General features: G+C 42.6%; 1 protein-coding gene across 8 annotated transcripts in view; it reads left to right on the top strand.

Annotated features, from left to right (window-relative positions):
• Window positions 1-23,095, top strand: part of MYO6 (myosin VI) — a 344,822-nt gene that overhangs the window by 265,941 nt on the left and 55,786 nt on the right. For all 8 annotated transcript variants that reach the window (XM_040349981.1, XM_040349983.1, XM_040349984.1 and 5 more), the window contains 4 exons: window positions 3,308-3,398; window positions 6,178-6,328; window positions 15,516-15,724; window positions 22,927-23,005. In XM_040349981.1, coding sequence (XP_040205915.1) covers window positions 3,308-3,398; window positions 6,178-6,328; window positions 15,516-15,724; window positions 22,927-23,005 — 530 coding nt within the window. The remainder of the gene's footprint in view (window positions 1-3,307; window positions 3,399-6,177; window positions 6,329-15,515; window positions 15,725-22,926; window positions 23,006-23,095) is intronic.

The following is a 23,095-nucleotide window of genomic DNA, read 5'->3' on the forward strand; positions in this document are numbered from 1 at the left end:
TTAGAAACATAGAAAAAAAAGATTGGTCCATTAAGTCTGATTGAGATAGGTGTGTGTGTGTATGTGTGTATATGTATGTGTGTGTGTATATATATATATATATATATATATACAGTTTTGTAAATATTTTATTATATCTTTTCATGTGACAACACTGAAGAAATTACACTTTGCTACAATGTAGTGAGTGTACAGCTTGTATAAAAGTGTAAATTTGCTGTTCCCTCAAAATGTGTTGTAAATTTGGGGTTATAGCTTTCACTCGCTCATAATGGTCACTGGAAGTTCAACATGGCACCTCATGGCAAAGAACTCTGAGGATCTGAAGAAAAAAAATTGTTGCTCTACATAAAGATGGCCTAGGCTATAAGATTACCAAGACCCTGAAACTGAGCTGCAGCACGGTGGCCAAGATCATACAACGGTTTCCACTCAGAACTGGCATCGCCATGGTCGACCAAAGAAGTTGAGTGCAGCCTATCCAGAGGTTGTCTTTGGGAAATAGACATATGAGTGCTGCCAGCATTGCTGCAGAGGTTGAAGGGGTGGGGAGGTCAGCCTGTCAGTGCTCAGACCATACGCCGCACACTCCATCAAATTGGTCTGCATGGCTGTCGTCCCAGAAGGATGCCTCTTTTTAAGATGATGCACAAGAAAGCCTGCAAACAGTTTGCTGAAGACAAGCAGACTAAAGACATGGATTACTGGAACCATGTCCTGTGGTCTGATGAGACCAAGATAAACTCATTTAGATCAGATAGTATCAAACGTGTGTGGGGGCAACCAGGTGAGGAGTACAAAGACAAGTGTGTCTTGCCTACAGTCAAGCATGGTGGTGGGAGTGTCATGGTCTGGGGCTGTATGAGTGCTGCCAGCACTGGGGAGCTACAGTTCATTGAGGGAATCATGAAAGCCAACATGAACTGGGACGTACTGAAGCAGAGCATGATCCACCCCCCTTGGAGACTGGGTCACAGGGCAGTATTCAAACATAACGACCCCAAACACACCTCCAAGCCAACCACTGCCTTGCTAAAGACGTGGAGGGTAAAGGTGATGGACTGGCCAACCTAGCAGCAGTTCCTTCATAACCAATGGCCTTTAGTTGTGCAGAAATGTATCTGTCCCTATACTAAGGCAGGCCATACACAATTCCAATCTCTGCCAATTCCGCAGGAATCCAAGATTCAAACCACGTGTGGGTAGGATGAATGTACCAAGTTGTACTTGGGTACAACCAGCACGTGGGGTTTAGCAATATTCAATGTCTTCTCCCGGCAGGGACAGCTTCCCCCACCCTCCCGCCAGGAGAAGACAATGGTTTAGCAAGAGGGATTTCCCCATCAACACTGTCTGTGTTGATGGGAGAATCGAGCAAATTTCTTTCCTACAACCTGTGAATGGGAGCGGTGTTAATACGCACGACTCAAGGCGATCCGACTTCAGAAAAGGTTCCTGTACTACTTCAATCCGACTTGTAGGCGATTTGTACCCATTGATTTCAATGGAAGTCGGATCACTGTTTTAACTGAAGCGACTTTCCAGGAAGATAACATACATTTCTCAGGCAAACCTCTCCTGCCCCCCTCCCTCCCCCTCCCTCTCCCATAGCTGATTGTTGTTTTATTGGCCACTGGAAAGTCTCCTGTCCTGGAGACGACTTCAAGTTGTGTTGTAAATCGCCCCAGATCGCCCTGTGGTTCATGTTCAAGTCGTGTCGGAGTCGCCTCTGAAAGTCGCGCTGGAAGTCGTGTCGCCTTCCGTGTGAACCGACTCTTATGCTGAACATTTTGTAAATATGTTTTTAGACTGTAAGACATTATACAAGAGTGTAATCCCTTTCATGGTTGGTAAATCTGAGGACCAAAAGGACCACACTTTTTTTGGTAGTCCTAGAACTGGAGCAGATTTTTGACAAAGGTATGATGAGGTTTGCATGTGAGCGATTGAGTCTTGAGGGGGGATATTATGTGTTTTCTGAAGGACACTAATTGGAGGGAGTATGCTGTTCAGTGCAAGTTCTGATATGTGAGAGCATTTTAATGATTTCCAATGCTTGAGGGACAGATGTGGTATCAAAAAGTGGAATATTTCCAAAGGTATATACACACACACACACACACACACACACACACACACACACACACAGTATCTCACGAAGTGCATTGAAGGAGGAGTCCTTCACCTTCCTAGCGGTATTCCAGAGTGTGGCTCGGGGTGAATCTTCCATACCAAAAGCGGTAACCCCAAGCCACACTCGGGATCGGATCGCAGGATCCAGCCAAAGTTACTTGCCTTGTCCCCAGGATCCTGCGATGTCTCCCCGCTGTGTGTGCAAGCCATGTCCTCCGCTCGATTCATCACAGTGCCAGGCTCCGTTCCCTGCAAGCGTTGCGACGCACAGGGACGGAGCCCGGGGCCAAATTCAAAAAGTGAAAAACACATACAGTACACTGTAATCTTACATAATGCTTTGTTCAGTGCCCTGCATGCAGTTTTTATTATAAATACAGTTCTTTCTGGCTAGAAACTTGAAGTTGTTCATAGCAACCAAAAAGTGCCAGTTTATGTCAAAAGTGCTTTTAGAGCAGCTAGAAACAGCGATAATAAATTAGAATCACTTGCAGAATTGGGCGATAGCCATTTGTGGGGAAATCCGTCATCAAACACTAAAAGTAATGACAGCGACATTTCTGTAACTGAGCAAATTTCAGTGTTTTTGATTACATTATTGAATACATTTTATTATTATTACATGTGTTATAATTATTTATAGTTATTATATTATAATTTATGATTTTGTGTTTCATACTTTATCATACCTGGGATGTCTACTAGACTCTTGTTTGTACAATTGCTTTAATGTCTGATTGGCATTGCCACAACACATGATCGCTGTTATCAGGGTAAAAACTGGTCTAATGTGGTAATGAAAAGACCTTTAAACAAGTCTGTTTAAGCCAATTTTATCACAGCCTCCTCCTTTACCACAAATCACTAAGGGGAAGATTCATTAAAACCGCAGAAAATAAAATGAGAACTGCAATCAGTCAGGTTTCACCTTTATTGTTAAGGAACAGAAAACATCTGTGACGGATTTCTATAAGCATAAAATCATACTTTTCTGTTTTTTTAGAATCAGTTTAGGTAGATGTGTCATTGGACCTGGGAATAAAGTACACACACATAATTTACCTGCACAAAAGAACGCTTCAGCTGTAAAAAAAAAATCTGGGATTTTGTGGTTATGAAGTCAGTCTTTAATAAGCGCTTATTGAAAATGCTTTTCTTATTTTTCGTTTTAAAGTGAAAAACAAGATTATGTACCGAGCTTCTGCCTGCATTAAAATGCAAAAGACAATTCGGATGTGGCTCTGCAGAAAGAAACACAAACCACGGTAAGAATGGAAGCTGCATTCAAAATGAAGTCTATTTTCTCCCTCTCTGATCACGTGTGCCTTATTTTCTCACTGAGTGATACGGAGACTTGCACTCGTTCTCTGACAATCACAGATTGATTTTTTTTGGGGGTATGGAGGGCTGTAATACAGAACAGGTGTTCAATACCTGCATAAAATGAGGCAGCCATCAAAGATTTCTAGATTGAGCAATTTATCCCAATCAGCCGACAAGCTGAATTATATGTTTCCTTTTACAAACAAAAATAAACATAAAACTGCCATCATCTTGTTTTCAGGTTTTAACAACTGCTTTTATTGGTGCAGATGCTGTTTGTGTTTTGTCGTTTGCATTGATCACTGCTTGCATTTGCCTTATTTTGCTTTATAAAGAAAACAAGGAAAATTTAAGTACTAGACCTCCATCTCACATTCCAGTTTTGGGCTTATGCGTACAGGTGTCATACTCAATGAACGTGAATGCATGACAATGCTCATATCACATAGCTTTTTGTGGATTATAGCAAGGCATGATCATCCGGATGTGCTGGCTGAAAGATGAATAGTTTGGGTTGGTTGGATAATATTTGCAGTAATGCACACTTTTATTCCCTGAATGGTTGTCTGTGCACAGAAACCTGTGTTGCTGTGTCTCATTCCTATTTTAGAGAAACCTAGGGCACAAGTCACTAAGCGATATTTTACCGCATTCGAGTATGCGGTAACATATCGCACAGCGTTTAAAACCAGTGCAATTCGCGAAGAAACTCGCATTATAAACTCGAATGCGTTATCCATTAAAAATACCACATGACAACATTCGGTAAGTTATCGCGCGGTCGTGCTACACTGTACCCAAACTACATTTTTATCATTTTGTTCCCACAAATAGAGCTTTCTTTTGGTGGTATTTGATCACCTCTGGGATTTTTATTTTCTGCTAAAAAAAAATAAAAAAGACCGAAAATTTTGAAAACCAAATGCTTTTTTTTTTTGTTTCCATTTCAAAACTTTGTAAATAAGTATGTTTTATCCGGCACAGATGGGGCAGCACAGATGGGCACAGATGGGGCGGCACAGATGGGCGGCACGGATGGGCACAGATGGGCGGCACGGATGTACTGTAATATTTTGTACTGATGGATGCCAATCAGTGCCAAACAATGCCTGCCAATCAGTGATGCCCATTGTGGGCACTGATGGCATCCCTGGTGGTCTGGTGGCATCCCTGGTGGTTAGGTGGCATCCCTGGTGGTCTAGTGTGGGCATCCTCGGGGGGGCTGCGCTGATGATCGATCAGCACAAACCCCCCCTGTCAGAGGAGCAGCCGATCGGCTCTTCTCTACTCGCGTGAGAAAAAGCCAATCATGGCTGCTCTTGTTTACATCGTGATCTGCCGTGATTGGACACGGCTGATCACATGGTAAAGAGTCTAGATCGGTGTTGCGGAAGTCATATGACGTCCATTTAGGTTATTGAAACCACTTTGCCGCCATCATTTTGCAATATGGCCAGCGGCAAGTGGTTAAAGAGGTTGTAAACCTCAGAAACTGTCATTCAGACATGGAGCCCTGGCCCCGCCCCCTCTCTCCCTGATTGGCTGGCTGACTTTGTTTGACAGCCACAGGAGCCAATGGCGCTGCTCCCTTGTCTCAGACAAATCAAGAGAGTCCTGGGTGGACATCGCTGGAGAGAGACTGATCTCGGGTAAATAATTGGGAGGGTGCTGGGGTGGCTGCTACACACAAGTTTTTTTTTTTATCTTAATGCATAGAATACATTAAGATATAAAAACCTTATGCCTTTACAACTCCTTTAAGGCCTCATGCACACTGGACATTTTGCCAACTCTTCTAGACTCCCTTCCTCTTGGCAGCAGAAAAAAAAAAACTTGACGCTTGTAAACTCATGTAATGTATTTTGGTGTGTCAAGAACTTGTGCATGATTTAATTTCATTGGCCAAGATAATAATTTATTCTACCAATTGAACTGAGCTAACACTCAAGCGCTAAATGCATCCAAGGCATGTTTAGACACAATTACACGCATTTAGGCGTTCTGCTACTCCTGGACTGGCTGTGTTTTTTTTTTCTACCTCTAAACACCTGTGTGTGCATGGACACATAGGCTAACATGCAGGGGATTTCAAAGGCGGGGGGTAAAAAAGCCAAACACCTCCAAAAGCAGCATGAGGCCTTCGGTTTTGTGCATCTAGAGATTGTCCTACATGCTGTCATTTTGTACTAGAATTTACAGAATTTCCATTCATTTTCAACTGCATTCAAAGTGCAAAATAGGAGGGTCTTCCTGACATGATACATCTTGGTGTTTGTATATAAAACCTGCTAGAAGCAGCAAACAATGGACTAGAAATTTATTTTTTATTAACAATACAAGATTTCTATACATTAATATATCCTATCATTTTTTTTATATCACAGTTGGAGTTACTTTTTCAGAATTTTAAGTGCTTTCTACTTCTCAAGGTCATGCCACAGCCCGTGTATGACTAGAGCTAACCAACAAAATTAAAAAGTTGACAACAGAACTTGTTACACATTTTTATTTTTTTTGCCACAATTGGCTGTCTTAAAAGAGCAACTACTGTATATGCCACCAGTGTTAGCTCTGCAACACATGCTGTAGACCCAGCGATGCTAAAGTTGCATGCTTAAGATTATAATATTGATGTATTGTGTGTGTGTGTGTGTGTATATATACAATTCAAGTTTGTACTATACTTTCAAGAGTGTAATTCTGTTATTCTTCTTGATATAGAATTGATGGTATAATGAAGGTGAAGACACTCAAATCTAGGCAGGACAAATTCAATGAAGTTGTTAATGCGCTGAAGGAAGGTAAACCGGAGATGAGCAAACAGGTGAAGGAGCTGGAGCTGTCCATCGATGCTCTTCTGTCTAAGATAAAGGTGAGTTGACATGATTAGCTTTTCTGTTTTCTTACGTTGCTTTGAGTTCTGCATGCTAAAAATGCAATTATGCAAACCAGACTTGGATGAAGCAGGAAATAAATGAGTATTTTTCACACTTCCTGCCTCAGATTTATTGGCAGGCTACTTGCTGTCTGTAATTGTGTAAAAAAGATGTAAATTTCAATGATGCTCGTAAAAAGGCTCATCACAGATAATATGCCTACTGTGCTTGGAATGATTCACATTGATAAGAATGGCTGTGAATTTTTGATGTGCTGTCACTGTGCTTGGGTTAAATTGAGTACTATTTGATCAGACCTGTTCATGTATGACTTCAGTGATTGGGAAATAGGATTTTTTTTAGTCCTCCTTTGATTAATGAAGTCTCCCGTTAAGTGGGAAATTTGAAATAATTTATAATCTTACACTTATCAACTTGGAATGGGTTTTTGAGGCAACTTGAAGGTTTTTCCTTATAATTCATGTTTGCTTACTGTTAAAGGAGAAGCATAGCCAAAGATTTTCTGGCTGTACTTTTATGTATCACAGAAGTGCAGGTTGTTCTGCAATTCTGTGATTTATTTTCAGCCGACAGCAGGCTAAAGTCCTCTGTCGGCTGGTGTCACAGAGCTGGTTCAGGCTTGGGAAAGATGCTGTCTTTACAGTCGGGATCCACCCAGATGCCCGGACAGGCAGCTGGCTCAGCCTCTCAGTGAACCACTGGCAGACTGAGCAAGCCACTTCCACCCCATCCACAGTCCAGCATTCCAGTGAGCACTGGAGGGGCAGAGCAGAGAGCCAGTGATTGACCATGACTTTAAAGCTGAGTGATCAGCGGTGTTTGATTACTCAGTTCTTGGTCTGGAGCTGGCAGGGAACGATGCAACATCCATCTAGGTGAGTATACTTTCCTTTTAACTGTGAAGTTCATTAAAAGAAATTTAGCAGGGCAGAGTTGCTTTTTGTACCCCAATGGATTCTTCTATACGGTTTAGGTGTTTTTTCTGTCTGACAGATGAAACTCAGCCCAACAAGTTGTTTTAAGTTGTTAACCATATATGCCATTGCGTGGAAAATATTCAACATTTACAGAATAGTAATAATAGGTGTACCCAGCCACTCCCAAGAATAACATAAATTAGACCGCTACGATTACAGTTACCATTCTTCCCCTCTAAAATGAACATTTGCAGCAGTGTCTGCCAGTGTCCCTCTATTTTCTTTTCCACACACCATAGGAACAACACAAATCCTTTGAAAAGCCAAGACCGAACCTTCAATGAGCAATATTTCTGAAGTGTGTAGGTAGTTTAGAACCCAACACATACTACCTCGTTAATATACTCAGTTTGAAAGGGGTACAAAGTAAAGACGGATGGGTAATACTGTACACCTCTCCCAAGCTGCTCCTGCCCATTGAAGGGAATGGGCACCGCTGCGGAAGCCCCTGCAAATCGATTTGGCAGCGGCGCTACGCGGGCACATTTTAAACCTTTCTTCGGCTGATAACGGGGTTTAAAATCACCCTGCTAGCGGCTGAAAAGTGCCGCTAAAACATCGTTTAAGCGACGCTTTACCGCTGCCTGTGACTCAGTGTGAATGGGCTCTAAGTGTAGTAGCCTATGTAGCATCCATTGAAACTACGGATGTGGAGGAAACCCTCATACATCAGTCATGTGGTAAGACATTTAAAGAGAAAACACAACTATAAATGTAGGTATCCCTAATATTCAAACCAGATGATAACTGAAGTTTTAAGCATAGTTGCAACCTTTAGCTAGCCAATGTTTTTCAAAGACTTTCACATACAGTTTTTACTTGAATATTGTTGCATCACAAGCCAAGGATTTTATTCCAAATAAATAGGCACAGTTGATTTGCAAATGTTGAACAGGGAAAACTGGAGCAAACATTCAGTAGATGCTTTTAGTTTTTACCTTTCAAAGCAGAATATATTGTTGGATCAGTAGATGACTGTCTTACTATTGCTTTACCTCCTACAAGTGCAGCACAGTACCTTAAAGCGTTTGTTACTACCCCCCCCCCCCCTAAAAAAAATCCCATTCCCTTAAAGCATGTTATACAGCACACATGCTTGTGCTGTGTAATTTGTAAGTGCTAAATGCCCCTGCCCCAGAAAAAAGTATTGCGGGGGAAATCTTTGGACTGAAGATAAAACATTGCTACAAATGCCGGGTTTGACACCTTCTACCCTATTTTGGTGTGGAATTATGCTTTACCTTTGCTATGTGGAATATATATATTTTACGGCCCTTTAAATATACATAATGTCTTTCCCTTTTACTGAATTTACAGGTATTTCTAAAGTCTGTGCTGGCCTTGGTATATGTGATATTTAAGAAAGGTTGAAATGTACAGTCTATGATCTAGAAAACTTCCTAAGCCAGCTAGAATTTAGCAATCTCTGTCTTGAGTATTGTACCTATTATTATAAAATTGCAGTAAATTTCCACTGCTATAGCCAGTAACAATTTAGACCTTTTACACTGAGGGTTTGCTCTATCAGAAAGGATGCATTGATCATCATTAGACTGTCAGCTCCATGATCACAGATAATGAGACACAGGTTGCTAATCAGTGGATGGCAATTCGTTTGTTTTTTTCCTACCTACGAGATAGATGGTTGGACACAATTTCACTGCTGTACTTGTGGATTCTGAGAATACATTGCTGAGAGATGTACAGCTTGCCAGATGAGGATTTATAGAATGTTAGACACAGTCATCCCTTACACAGCTGCAAGTGAAGCTTCTGGCAGATCACATTAACAGCTGTGCTTGTTTTCTACATTCCAATGAAGCAACATTAACACCAATACTGACTGCATATATGCAATTTGTTATAATGCAGGATTGTAATTGCTAATCAGCATAATCCCATTTGTAAACCATTATCGGTGTAAAGGGACGTTGATCGGCTTCATTCCCCACCTGCATTGTATATATCGTTTTTTTTTTCCTCCTGAAGCAAAAAGCCTTTTATTCTGGAAGTCACTTTGACAACAATATTTGAAGTGATTGCTTTTTTCTTGGAATACAAATGTATTGGGAGTTCTGAAAGCAGTGCTTTTCCTTTAGATGTTTGTCATTGACATTTCAGAACTGTAATACGTGTATTTGGTAGAGGGGTATCCGATTTAATACAGTAAGGCCTTGTGTTGAATGGCTTTGAGCTCATGTCAATGAAATACGTTTAATTTTGGTTTAAGATGCTTCTGAATTCAGAATTCATTGACCTGCAGTTGACCACCTTCTGATCTTCATTTATTTTACTTGCTTCAAGTGGATTTTTGCATTTCTGTAAACTTGTAAGGAAATGTAACAACCTGTTTGGTGCAAACAAAGGCTATTGACCAAAGCCCTGAGTTGATCATGCATGGGTATACTTTAGGTATACTTGATAGCGGAAATTGGAGGATTAAGGTAAAGCTGGCCAAACATTGGTAGACAACAGGTAAACTTGGTAGAGAGGGATCAGATGACTACAATGTAACTGGCCACACACAAGAATACTATAGATTTACTTTTGATAGAGAGGGAACAGGGGTATACTGTAAAGCTGGCCATACATGGGCAGACTATTGGTGTACTTGGTAGGGAGGGGTCAAATGAATACGATAAATCTTGTCATTTATGGACAGATTACAAGTATACCTGGTTGAGGAAGATCAGATACAGTGAAGCTGATCATACATGGCCAGACATTTGTTCTACTTGGTAGAGGGAGATCAGCTGAATACAGTAAAACTGGCCATATATTGGAGGACTATAAGTATCGCAGGTAGAGAAGGATCATACGAAAACTGCTTTTACAGTATATAGGAAAATTAGACATATACTTTGTAGGGGGAGATCAGATTAAAACAGTAAAGCTGACTATACATGGGTAGACTATAGGTAATACTGGTAGAGAGAGCATAGGACTACAATAAAGCTGCTCATATATAGGGGAATTTGAGGTGTATTTGGTAGGGGGCGATCAGATGAGAATAGTTGTACTTGATTGAGATGATCAAATGAATACAGTAAAGCTGGCCATACATGAGTTGAATATAGGTTTGTTTACTAGATTGGGGTTGGATGAATGCATTAAAGCTAAACCTACACAAGTAGACTATAGGTATACTTGGCAGAAGGTATTCAGATGACTAAAGTATACAGGTAATTCAGATCAGAAGTATTCTTTGTAGACCACATAGCCGATGTATAACGTAAACCTGGTTATACATTGGCAGTTTATTGGTGTGCCTGGTAGAGGGAGATCAGACTAATACTATAAAGATGGGAATTTTATGGGAGAATGGAGTGCCCAATCATTTTCTGCTGATGAGTTCATGAACTGCAATAGATGGGAGAGAATTCAGTCACATATTCTGAAATGATCTTTACTCGACTACCCCAGGTATTCATCATTCAAATCTATTGTAGACCATATCTGCATAATAATACTTGATCGATTAAAAGCTTATGTGTGGGAAACTTGACAGGATCTTGTTTAGCAGTTCAAGTGAATAATGGGCCATCTCTGATCTAGAATGGTTTTCCTAAGCCAGGTAGAATATAATAGTTTCTGTCTGTGTATTTTACTTTCTATAAAGTTTTTATATTTTATGTGCTGTAGCCAGTACCAATTTAAACATATTACACTTGTATATCGAAAAAAATTCATGGGTTATTACACTGTCAGCTCCATGATCACAGATAATGAGACACAATCAGTGGATAGCGGTTGATCCGGGCAATTATTTAAGCTTTAAGTTTTATATTCTTACCACTTTCTGTCTTCATTTTAGCAGAACAGACCCTTTTCAACTTTACAGATGAGATTAATAATATAAATGATCAAAATGTTGATGTATAGTTCAGGTATCCTGTCTGTGTTGCAATAATGTTTTTAGAGTTTCTTTTTACTTTTCTTTCAATGGGATCAAAAACATAAAAAAATGCTGGTGAACCATGTTTTTGGTTGTTTACCTGTGGTGTTCTGTGTTTTTTGGTGTTTTTTTTTTCATTAAAACTCCTCTCAGAATCCACTTGTTTTAATTTTTTTTTTTTTTACAGCCAAAAAACGCTACAGCCAAAAACAGTTGATAACGGCTTTTGTGTGCATGGACACATAGGATAACATGCTGGAGAGTTTGACTGTAGAAAAAAAATGTCTAAAACCAAAAACAGCAGCTGTAAAAACTTCCAGTGTGCATGAGGCCTAAGGCTGCATTCACACTACAGTGAATCTTGGGCAGATTTGCTGCAAATCTGCCTGTGATTTGACAGCGCTGATGTGTGAATCACAAATCTCGGGACTCGCATTTGAGATGCCATTCCATGACTAACGCCTCAAATCGGGTTTGGGTCTGCCCTGATTGTAACATGATCATTTGAGCTGCAACCATGGGAAGCATGTTGCCCCAAAGTAGGTCCTGAACTTTTTTGGGCAGCATGCTTCCCACGATGCGGATTGCTGCGAATGCAGTGCAAATTATCGTGGCAGACTCAAACCGCAATTTGAGGTGTCATTCAAATGAATGGCATGTCAAATGCTAGTCCTGTTATTTGTCATTCACGCATTGGTGCTGTAGTGTGAATGCAGCCTTAGGCCTCATGCACACTGGACATTTTACAGTTGCTTTTTATGGCTTTAGATGTTTTTTTCTACAGTCAATAAACTCTCCAGCATGTTATCCTATGTGTCTGTGCACACATAGGCTGTTATCAATTGTTTTTGGCTGGGGCGTTTTTTTTGGCTGTAAAAAAAAAAAAAAAAGTGGGTTCTGAGAGGAGTTTTAATGTAAAAAAACACAAATAAACGCTCAAACATGCGGCTCACCAGCATTTTTATTTTTTTTTAACATTTTTGATATGATTGAAAAGAATAATGCCAACGCTAAAAAAAATCTGATTTGTACTGCAATGGCAGCATTCCACATCGCAGGAAGCATGTTGCCCTAAAAAAGCTACTTTGGGGCAACATGCTTCCCGCCATTGCAGCATGAATTATCACTTAACAATCGCGGCATACCTGCAACGCGATTTGAGGTGTCATTCAAATGAATGGCATCATAAATGCGAGTCCCGCGATTTGTCATTCAAACATCAGCGCTGTCAGATCGCAGGAAGATTTACGGCTTGCATTTTTAATGCATTCAATAAGTACTACAGGCATTTTTAGTGCCCACCACCCACACACCACCGTAATGCAATGGGGTGAATCGGCCACACCAGAGACCAGGCATTTTGCAGTGGGAATACACTTGAATAGCCGCCCAACGCTGTCTTGTCACCTGGTGTGAACAGACCCTAATACTTCACTACATTTCAGCTTGAGCTATTGAACTCTATATGTAAGGAAATACAGGAAAACATGTAGAAAAGAGCCTAAAGCTCCCAATGGCTGGATATCAGAGTACAAAGATACAATTTCTTTATTTTTACCTTAAAAAAAATAAAAGGAAACACAATTTTCTATTTTTTTTTTTTTTTTTTTATCCCTAACATAAGACGAAGAATCACCAAGTAAAATATCACTATATATTACCGTTATTTTTCCATTCAGTAGTAGCAGCTTGTTTTTGTTGAATAAATATAATTTTTTTGTAATTTCTGCAAGCTTTTACACTACATTTCTCTTCTGTACATCTCTATAACACGCCAGCTATTAATGTAAGAATTCTCTGCAGGGCATTTTTCTGTTCTTTGTGTCAGATGCCTGTATGGCTGAGATTTGTACTTTTAATTTGGTTTTGATTTTTTTTTTCTTGTTTGGTAACAAGAGAATATTGAGCAAAATGAATAATGAAAATTGTCAGATTGCTGGTACCTCGTGCCCCAGTGATTCAACTGTGCCTGCAACACAAATTCTAATAAAAGAGCCACATAATTCTCTTTTTGTTTAAAATTAATATGATACATTTTTCTTATCTTTTATTGCTAGTCACATACAGAAACAGTAAGAAAGTTTGGTGTTTTCTATAACCTGCTCAGATGGGCACCCGAGTTGTGGAATTGTATTCTGTTACTGTGTCATAGACATACTGGTTATAATATCTGAGGCTCATCTTGAATAGAGTGAACATCACTGTCTACTTTTGATTTTACTCTGTTGAGATCTGCAAAATATGGCCCTTGTTGGGTAGCCTGTGATACCCTACAGAGTTCTTGCTGTTTAAAGCAGCAGAAATAATTCTGTGATTGGAGGAGAGGAGTTCATTTGATTGTCTTTTCTTTGTACAACCATTCCGCTGCTTTTTAAATTGGCCTCTGTGGCCTTTGGTTTATTCTCCATATGTGCAGGGCTGGACTGGGACACAAATTTGGCCCTGGACTTTATCCAGACTGGCCCACTTTGACAGGTCTCTCCCATGGCGGCCGGACAACTCCCTCACCCCCCCGGCCACCCAAGCCCCCTCTCCCCCTTCACTAGCCACTAGCTATTCTACTTTATTAGAGTAGAAGGGCTGGTACTGCTCCTCTTATAGGCAGTACCAGTGGGGAAGCTAGACATTATTTCACCCGGGGCAAAGAATCAGTTCAGTGCCCCCCCTTATGGGACAAGATCAGGCAGAAGTGAGAAACTCCCAGGCCATAGCTGTTGAGTCCGCTGTCTATCCCATCCCCCATGCTCCTCTATTGTCCCCCCTGCTCCTCTGGTCCTCCCCTTGCTTCTCTGTTCCCCCCCAGGTGAGCGCTGCGAGGAGGGAGAGGAGGTGAGCGCTGCACGAAGGGAGAGACAGAGGAGCAGAGGGGGGAGGCGGTCCGCTGTCACTGAACCGGCCCACTGAGCCATCGGCCCACCGGGAAACTCCCTGTAGTCCCAATGGCCAGTCCATCCCTGCATATGTGGAGTATATAGGTGTAACATATTTTCTAGACACTATAAGGTCCACTTGTATCCGTTTAGGTAATTTACGATTTACTGTTTATTTTACAGTCAGTTACTAGAAAAGGGAATATGGTTATATACAGCCATAATCTTTTCATTTGTGTACCATTGATATTGGACGTAACATAGGCTATTTGGAAAAGCCTTTTTTTCTATCCAGCCTACATATAATATTTTTTTTTTTTTTTCTGAGAATTGAAATGTAGATAAAAAAAAAAAAAACTGAGAATGTTTTAACAAGAGTGGGATTGCTAAAGGATTAGCTTTATTCTACAAGAAGATTAGCTACTGATCGGCACTAAGTATGAAGGTGCAGTGTATTTGGTTTATCAGTCTTGAGTATGAATGTATAAATTTAAAATGCAATTCTTTTTGAATTGCAAATTAACCCAATCACCAATATTTCACGTACGATTTAACATGTTAATGTAATTTTCAATATTTTTAAAACTGCAACTTTCACTAAAATACCTAGGGATACTGCTTTCATTGTACTTGTTAAACAGGTTTTTCACTCTCCCTACCCCTGCATTTTTTTTAATTAACCCCTACCTATATGGTGGTGGGATCACCGACCCAGCAGATCCAGCACTGTCCAGCTGAGATCCTCCTCTCTTCTGGCAGCGCTCATTCCCGCTCCGCCATGACATTTTTGAGAGGCTGTCTGGGCTTCAGCTAGGACATCTCTCGATGATGTCCCAACCCCCTCCTCATTTGCTGAATGAAAGGCTTTGTCTACTGGTATGTGTGATATTCATGACGTGCATGTTGTTCACCAAGGCGAATGACGAGCAGGGCCAGATGATTTCATAAACAAAATAAAAATAAATTAAATAAAAAAAGATCCCTAATTGTGCAGAGGACCGGAGGAGGGTTGGAGAGGGGGATAATAACATGGAGGGTGAGGATCCTCTTTTATCCACTTTTTGTTTTGGGGGGTACAAAGATCTGTCACTGTCTCCTATTTGCTGTCCTGCACTGCAACATCACATAGTATCTGTCTCAGCACACATTAAGCGGGCACGGTCTAGTGTTGTCACTGTTCGGAAACCTGCTCTGAAGAATGTGGACAGGAAGTGGCTGTAATCGGTAGTGGGATGCAAAATAGGATGAAAAAAAAAGTACAGCTTTCATTAAAATAAAACCTGGTGATACAGTTTTACATAATAAAAAAAAACAAAAAACATAGCAGTTGTTTAGAATGGACCGTATTTCAGCAAGCATATTGTCATCCAGTAAGTAAGGATTTACTTGTACTAATGAATTATTTTGGTTTACTTTTCAGAATACAATAATGTCTCGTGAACAGATAGAGAAAGAATATGATGTACTTGTCAAGAGTTCAGGTCAGCTCCTTAATGCTCTACAAAAGAGGAAGAAAGAGGAAGAGGAGGCTGAACGGTTGCGTCGCATTCAGGAGGAGATGGAAAGAGAGCGGAAGAGATGTGAAGCCGTAGAACAACTCCGGAGGAAAGAGGAAAACGACAGGAGGCTGTAAGTATAAATACCAGTTATTTTAAAGCTAAACTTGAGATAAATAATAAAATACAAAAGCTGTTGAAATGAGGATTGTTTTACATGTGAAAGGATTTGTGATGCATACTTTGTAATCCAGGCAGGGTGGATAAAAATCTATAATTTAAAAAAAAAAAATGATATTGTTTGATTTAAATCAGATTTTTGGGATTTTTAATACTAGAATGCCCTTTGGAGTAAAACAAATCTAAAGATAGTTTTCTATTTAAGATAAATTAATAATTTTGTTTATTCAGCATGAAATGGTGCTTAGTTATGTAGCATGAGGCTGTATATTCTGCAATATTTATTTCTTTATCGTTACATCACGGGACACAGAGCGGCATTCATTACTATATGGGTTATATGGAGTACCTTCAGGTGTAGACACTGGCAATCTTCAAACAGGAAATGCCCCTCCCTATATAACCCCCTCCCATAGGAGGAGTACCTCAGTTTTTACGCCAGTGTCTTAGGTGTTAGTCATGGTTTAGCTTGCCTCCGCATCCTTGGGATTAGGTGAGCTACCGGTTCTGTCCAAAAAAGCCTGCGTGCTAAAGTGGTCAGTAACCGGACCCCAAACCCTTGGGGTATAGCCCATAATGCTTTCTTTTTAAGAGAGCTGGACCCTGGGCCCAGAACTTAGAAAACCTTTGGGGCGCCTAATGTTTTCTGTTTGCCAGGGTGCTGTATGGGCCCAGGACAGTGGATCCTTCATGGAAGAAGAAGGTTCCCAGGGCCTGAAGGTCTAGACATCCCCACGGAGATGGGGGAAGATTGGACCTCTTGCTTGGCAAAGTCCTGCGGCATGGAGCAGGTAAGTAAGGGGAAAAACCTGCGGGGCTTGGCTCTTAGCAAGTTTTTTCTGGGAGGTCACAGGGGACATGCCTAAGGTTATGCATTGCATCTGGCAAACCAGTCACATATCATGAAGATAGGATGGCTCTATATGTTATATTTCCCCATAAAAGGTGACCTCCCTGGTAGTGTTGGAAAAGCTGTGAGTGGGGCCTTTTATGTACTAGTGTATGTGTGTGTCAGAGAGCTATGCTTACCTGCAAGCCTCCAGGCGATGCTCTATCCAGTCCTCTCCCTCATGCCTGCAAGGCAGGCAAAACGCTGACCTCCTCGTGTGTTCCAGGCCTGCGGCTGCAGGAACAGAGAGGCCCTTCCTCCCAACCCCCCCCCCCCGTCGGCGGGCGCGCGCGCGGTGCGCGTGCACGTGTTATAGACGCATTTGGCGCCGTTTTAGCTGGGGGGGAAGGGCGGGTCAGTGGTTTAAAGGAAGGGGCGGCCCTTCCTTAGATGCCACAGCTCATTCATTTCTCTGGCTTAAGGGAGGAAGGACTGGAGTGAAGCACGGGGCGCTGAGGACACACAGTGGCCAGAAAGAATACTACAGTCTTCAGAAGATTGTGGTTTAGCCTAGGAATAGGCTGGTTTTCTTTTCCATCTCATAGTCTTTTCTTTGGCAATACTACTCAGGGGGATAGAATGTTTTTTCTTGCCTAGATTGAAAAAAAAAAAAAAAAGAAGAAAAGTTTTTCTTTGAAAAAAAAAAAAAAAAAAAAAAAGAAAAAAAAAAAAAAAAAAGTGTCATCTAGGGTAGAGGAAACATTTTTTATTCCCCAAACAGGTGTTTGGGCATTTAACTATTATAAGTCCCAGGTACCAATAAGTAGCAGGTGTACCTCGGTATTGTACCATGGCATCAAGATCAGAGGGTACAAAAGGTGGGGATTCCCCCGCAGAATCTGAGGTCTCGGATAGAGCTATGCCGCTGCTTTCCCCACAGGGAGCCTTTGGGCCATCGGGGTCTGGGGCTAGAGCTGACGCAAGTCAACCCAACCCTAAGGTGGTCACGGAGGAGGTGTTACTCGCCTCTTTAAATGAGATGCGGAGAAGCATGGGAGAAATGATAGCCGCAGCCATGCGGGGTAGTAAGCGGAATAGATCTCCGTCACCCGTGCGCGGACCCTCGGAAGAGGAGGTCCTTTCCTCTGGGGAATTGGACGACCTCTTGGACAGAGACCAAGTAGGTTCAGGGATCGAAGATCCGGATACAGAGGAGTCTGGGGCAGTCTCCCTGAGGGAGAGCTGGTGGATTCAGGGCTTGACGGACTTGGTCCATAAGGCATTCAACCTGCCTGTACCAGATCTCCAGGTATCGACGGTTTCAGCTTTGGGCTCACTGAGGGCGCCTCAAAGCAGTGCTGTGTTTCCGATCCATCCTCTATTGGAGGGAGTCTTGTTCCAAGAGTGGAACAAACCAGACAAGGTTTTCTTTCCACCTAAGAAATTTTCTGTCTTATATCCTATGGAAGAAAAGTTTTCCAAGAGATGGGCTTCTCCTGCAGTAGACGCAGCCATCTCATGTGTTAACAAATCGTTAACATGTCCTGTAGAAAACGTACAGGTTTTCAAAGATCCAGTTGATAGACGCTTGGAAGCCCTACTTAAGAACTCCTTCACTTCTGCAGGGGCAGTAGTACAGCCAGCCGTGGCTGCGATTGGAGTCGCTCAAGCTTTATCGGATCAATTTAAGCAAATGCTTGAACTTATTCCTGCCGAGCAGGCAGAAGAATTTTCGGATGTCCCTAAGGCCATATGTTTTACGGTAGACGCAATCAAGGATTCTATCCAACAAGCGTCACGTTTATCATTATCCCTTATCCATATGAGAAGACTCTTATGGTTAAAAAGCTGGGAGGCTGAGCCCCCATGCAAGAAGCTCCTGGCAGGGTTTCCCTTCCATGGAGGACGGCTCTTCGGAGAGGACTTAGATAAATACATTCAGACCATTTCAAGCGGCAAGAGTACTCTCTTGCCAACTAAGAAGAGGGTTCAGGGACCTGCGTTTAAACGACAGTCCTCCCCTGGGCAGGGGCCCTCTAATGCCAAGCAGTATCGACGGCCTCCTGCAAGAACAAACTTCGGCTTCAACAGCAGATCACAAAGACAGGCTGTTAGGGGCAAGAGGCAGTGGTTTCGCAAGCCAGCAAAACCAGCCCCCAAGTCTACCTCATGAAGGGGCGCCCCCACCCACGAAGGTGGGGGGAAGGCTGCGACTCTTTTCGGAGATTTGGGAAGCCAGCATTCCCGACGAGTGGGTACGGTCTTCCGTGGCCACAGGCTACAAGCTAGAATTCCTAAGGTTTCCTCCTCCTCATTTCCAGGAGTCGAGGATTCCAAACGATCTGGAGAAAGGAGCCGCATTAAGGTCGGCTCTAGATCATCTACTTTCCCAGGAAGTAATAGTAGAGGTACCAGTCCTGGAACAGGGGCTGGGTTTCTACTCCAACCTATTCATCATCCTAAAGCCCAATGGAGATGTCAGGCCAATTTTGGACCTAAAGATGGTAAATGCATACTTAAAAGTCCGCTCATTTCGGATGGAATCCGTGCGGTCAGCAGCTGCCACACTCCAAAAGGACGACTTCATGGCGTCCATAGACATAAAGGATGCCTACCTTCATGTTCCAATTTATCAGCCACATCAAAGATATCTACGCTTTTTGGTGGCTTCGCGTCATTTCCAATTCGTGGCGCTTCCCTTCGGGTTGGCTACGGCCCCCCGGGTGTTCACGAAGGTTCTAGCTCCAATCCTAGCCAAGCTAAGGATCCAAGGGGTCACGATCCTAGCATACCTGGACGACCTCCTAGTCATAGACCACTCGTCTCCCGGCTTGGAACGAGCAGTGGCCCTCACGGTCCAATACCTCGAGAGGTTCGGCTGGGTCCTAAATCGAGAAAAGTCAGCATTCCAGCCCACAAGGCAGTTGGAATATCTCGGCATGAGATTAGACACGGAACAACAAGGGGTGTTCCTACCTCTGAGGAAGGTCAAAGCCATCAAGGAATTAATCCTACTGGTTCTAAGCAAGAAAGAACCGACTATTCGTCTATGTATGAGATTACTAGGCAAGATGGTGGCTACTTTCGAGGCGGTGCCATACGCCCAGAGCCACACTCGCATCCTGCAGGCAGCCATCCTGTCAGCATGGAGCAGAAGGCCACAGGCCTTGGATATCCCGTTGCCTCTCTCATCAAGAGTCCGGCAAAGTCTGTGTTGGTGGTTAGACCCTCAGAATCTACTGAAGGGAAAATCTTTCAGCCCAGTGGCTTGGAAGATAGTGACCACAGACGCCAGCCTGACGGGCTGGGGAGCGATTGTGGATGGTTCCACTCGCCAAGGTATTTGGGCAAAGCCAGAGAAGCTTTTACCCATCAACATCTTGGAGCTCAGAGCTGTTCGACTAGCCCTCAGGGCTTGGACGTCGAAATTGCAGGGGCTCCCGGTGAGAATTCAATCAGACAATGCCACGGCAGTGGCATACATAAATCACCAAGGGGGGACCAGGAGTCAGGCCGCTCAGAGAGAAGTGAGCTTGATTCTCCTATGGGCAGAGGCTCATGTGCCCTGCATATCGGCAATATTCATTCCCGGAGTGGACAACTTTCAGGCGGACTTCTTAAGCCGCCAGACTCTATGGCCGGGGGAATGGTCTCTGCATCCACAAGTCTTTCAAGCACTCTGCCAAAGATGGGGAGTGCCGGACGTGGATATCATGGCATCGAGACTCAACAAGAAACTAGACAGGTTCATGTCCCGCTCAAGGGATCCGATGGCCTGCGGAACCGATGCTCTGGTTTGCCCTTGGCATCAGTTCAAGCTTCTTTATGCGTTTCCCCCGCTCCAGTTACTACCCCGCCTGCTGCGCAGGATCCGGGTGGAGCACATACCAGTTATCCTGGTAGCTCCAGCATGGCCCAGAAGGGCTTGGTACTCACTAATCCTAAGGATGGTAGTGGGAAACCCTTGGACTCTGCCTCTAAGGCCAGACCTGCTATCGCAAGGTCCGATCCTCCACCCTGCCTTACGGCATCTAAATTTGACGGCCTGGAAGCTGAATCCTTGATTCTCAGGGGTAGAGGTCTGTCTCAGAAAGTAATCTCTACCCTAATCAGAGCCAGGAAACCGGTCTCTAGGGTGATTTATCACAGGGTCTGGAAGGCCTATATAGGCTGGTGCGAGTCCAAGCTATGGCTTCCTCGCAAGTTCACCATAGATAGAGTTTTAAGTTTTCTCCAGCTAGGAGTGGATAAAGGATTGGCATTAAGCACAATCAAAGGACAGATTTCTGCCCTGTCAGTGTGGTTTCAGCGGCCGCTGGCCACCCACTCGCTGGTTAAGACCTTCCTTCAAGGGGTCTTACGTATTAAACCTCCAGTTAAATCCCCGCTTTGTCCGTGGGATTTAAATCTTGTTCTGTCGAGTTTACAGAAACAACCGTTTGAGCCGTTGGCTGAAGTTCCTTTGGTTCTACTGACGAGGAAGTTGGTGTTTTTGGTTGCCATAGTTTCCGCAAGAAGAGTTTCGGAACTGGCAGCCTTATCCTGTAAGGAACCATATCTTATATTTCATAAGGACAAGGTCGTTCTCCGCCCTCATCCTTCCTTCTTACCGAAGGTCATATCCAGTTTTCATTTGAACCAGGATTTGGTATTACCATCCTTCTTCCCTAAACCTACTTCCAGAAAGGAAGGGTTGCTGCATACCTTGGATATTGTCAGGGCCATGAAGGCCTATCTTAAAGCTACAGAGAAGATCCGGAAAACAGATGTGCTGTTTATTCTACCGGATGGGCCCAAGAAGGGGCAGGCAGCTGCAAAGTCCACCATTTCTAGGTGGATTAAGCAATTGATCACTCAGGCCTACGGCTTGAAAGGGTTGCCTCCTCCAGTATCATTAAGGGCTCATTCTACTAGAGCCATGGGCGCCTCCTGGGCAGCACACCACCAGATCTCTATGGCTCAAGTTTGCAAGGCGGCAACCTGGTCTTCGGTCCACACATTTACAAAATTCTACAAGTTGGACGTAAGAAGGAATACTGATACTGCCTTCGGGCAGGCAGTGCTGCAGGCTGCAGTTTGAGACCCTCGGATTCCGGGGGCTCCTCTTTTTTTGAGTTAAATTTAAAATTTAAGATTATTTTTCTCAAATAAGTTGGATTTATTATGATTTGAGTATATCTCTAAATTAAATCCTTTTGTCTTGGAGATGTTCTCCCTCCCCTCATTGTAAGCATTGCTTTGGGACATCCCATATAGTAATGAATGCCGCTCTGTGTCCCGTGATGTAACGATAAAGAAAAAGAGATTTTTAATACAGCTTACCTGTAAAATCTTTTTCTTGGAGTACATCACGGGACACAGAGCTCCCACCCCTCTTTTGAGGACCATTTTGGGAGGCATACTGCTTGCTACAAAACTGAGGTACTCCTCCTATGGGAGGGGGTTATATAGGGAGGGGCATTTCCTGTTTGAAGATTGCCAGTGTCTACACCTGAAGGTACTCCATATAACCCATATAGTAATGAATGCCGCTCTGTGTCCCGTGATGTACTCCAAGAAAAAGATTTTACAGGTAAGCTGTATTAAAAATCTCTTTATTTTTGGTAAACTCATTCAATGAATCCAAGCGGTGCAAGCTGAGATAACATGCACTGCATTGATGCATTCACACAATTTCACAGTAACCATGAAATAAAACAAAGTTCAGGAATTTTGCTTTATCTCTTTAAAGATTCTAACTACCAGCAAGAATGAGTCTTTACATTTAAAGAGTACCTGTTATTTTAGATCCAACATGGCAGCGCCTGTTAGAGGAGAGGCAACTGCAGGACAGAGATGGCAGTTGCTCTTTAAAAATTATGATTTAAATCAATACTTTTTACTAGTGATTTAAAACCAAATCCACCCTGAATCCAGGCACCATAGCCAGACTGCATAGTCAGGTCTTGAACCTCCACAGCAGCAGCAACCCAGAACACATGGTGAAAACACACCTACAACCTGCTGATTGGACATTGAAGCAGCAGAGAGAGTCCTTCCCCTACTCACACTGCTCTCTTTCCCTGACAGCACTTGTGTACTACATCCGAGCCTGATTGGCTCCTAGTTCTGGTCATCACTCTTAAAGTTGCTATACATAAGTTCACAGGAGGATGCTATCCAAGAGTCAAATACTTACTCAAGAAATGCATTTATTTTTAAATGCAGCTAAAAGAATACTTAACTTTTTTAAGTGGTGTTTTTATATCTGCCAGAAATTCAGCTTTCATGTAGTAGCCTAAAACATTACATTAAAAAATACTTTTGCATGTTTCATTGAAATGTAGAAAAGCCGAGATTGAGGTAAAGCGAAAACAAGAAGAGGAAGACCGGAAAAAGAGAGAAGAGGAAGAAAGAAGAATTCAGGTTTGTGTGCTCTCGTTCTCTTAGAAATGGTCAGACCGTGAACTCTTTCTTGTGTATTGATTTCTTTCTGTGAAATCAGTGGACAAAATG

This window comes from Rana temporaria, chromosome 4 (genome assembly GCF_905171775.1).
Source record: "Rana temporaria chromosome 4, aRanTem1.1, whole genome shotgun sequence".
Classification (NCBI taxonomy): domain Eukaryota; kingdom Metazoa; phylum Chordata; class Amphibia; order Anura; family Ranidae; genus Rana; species Rana temporaria.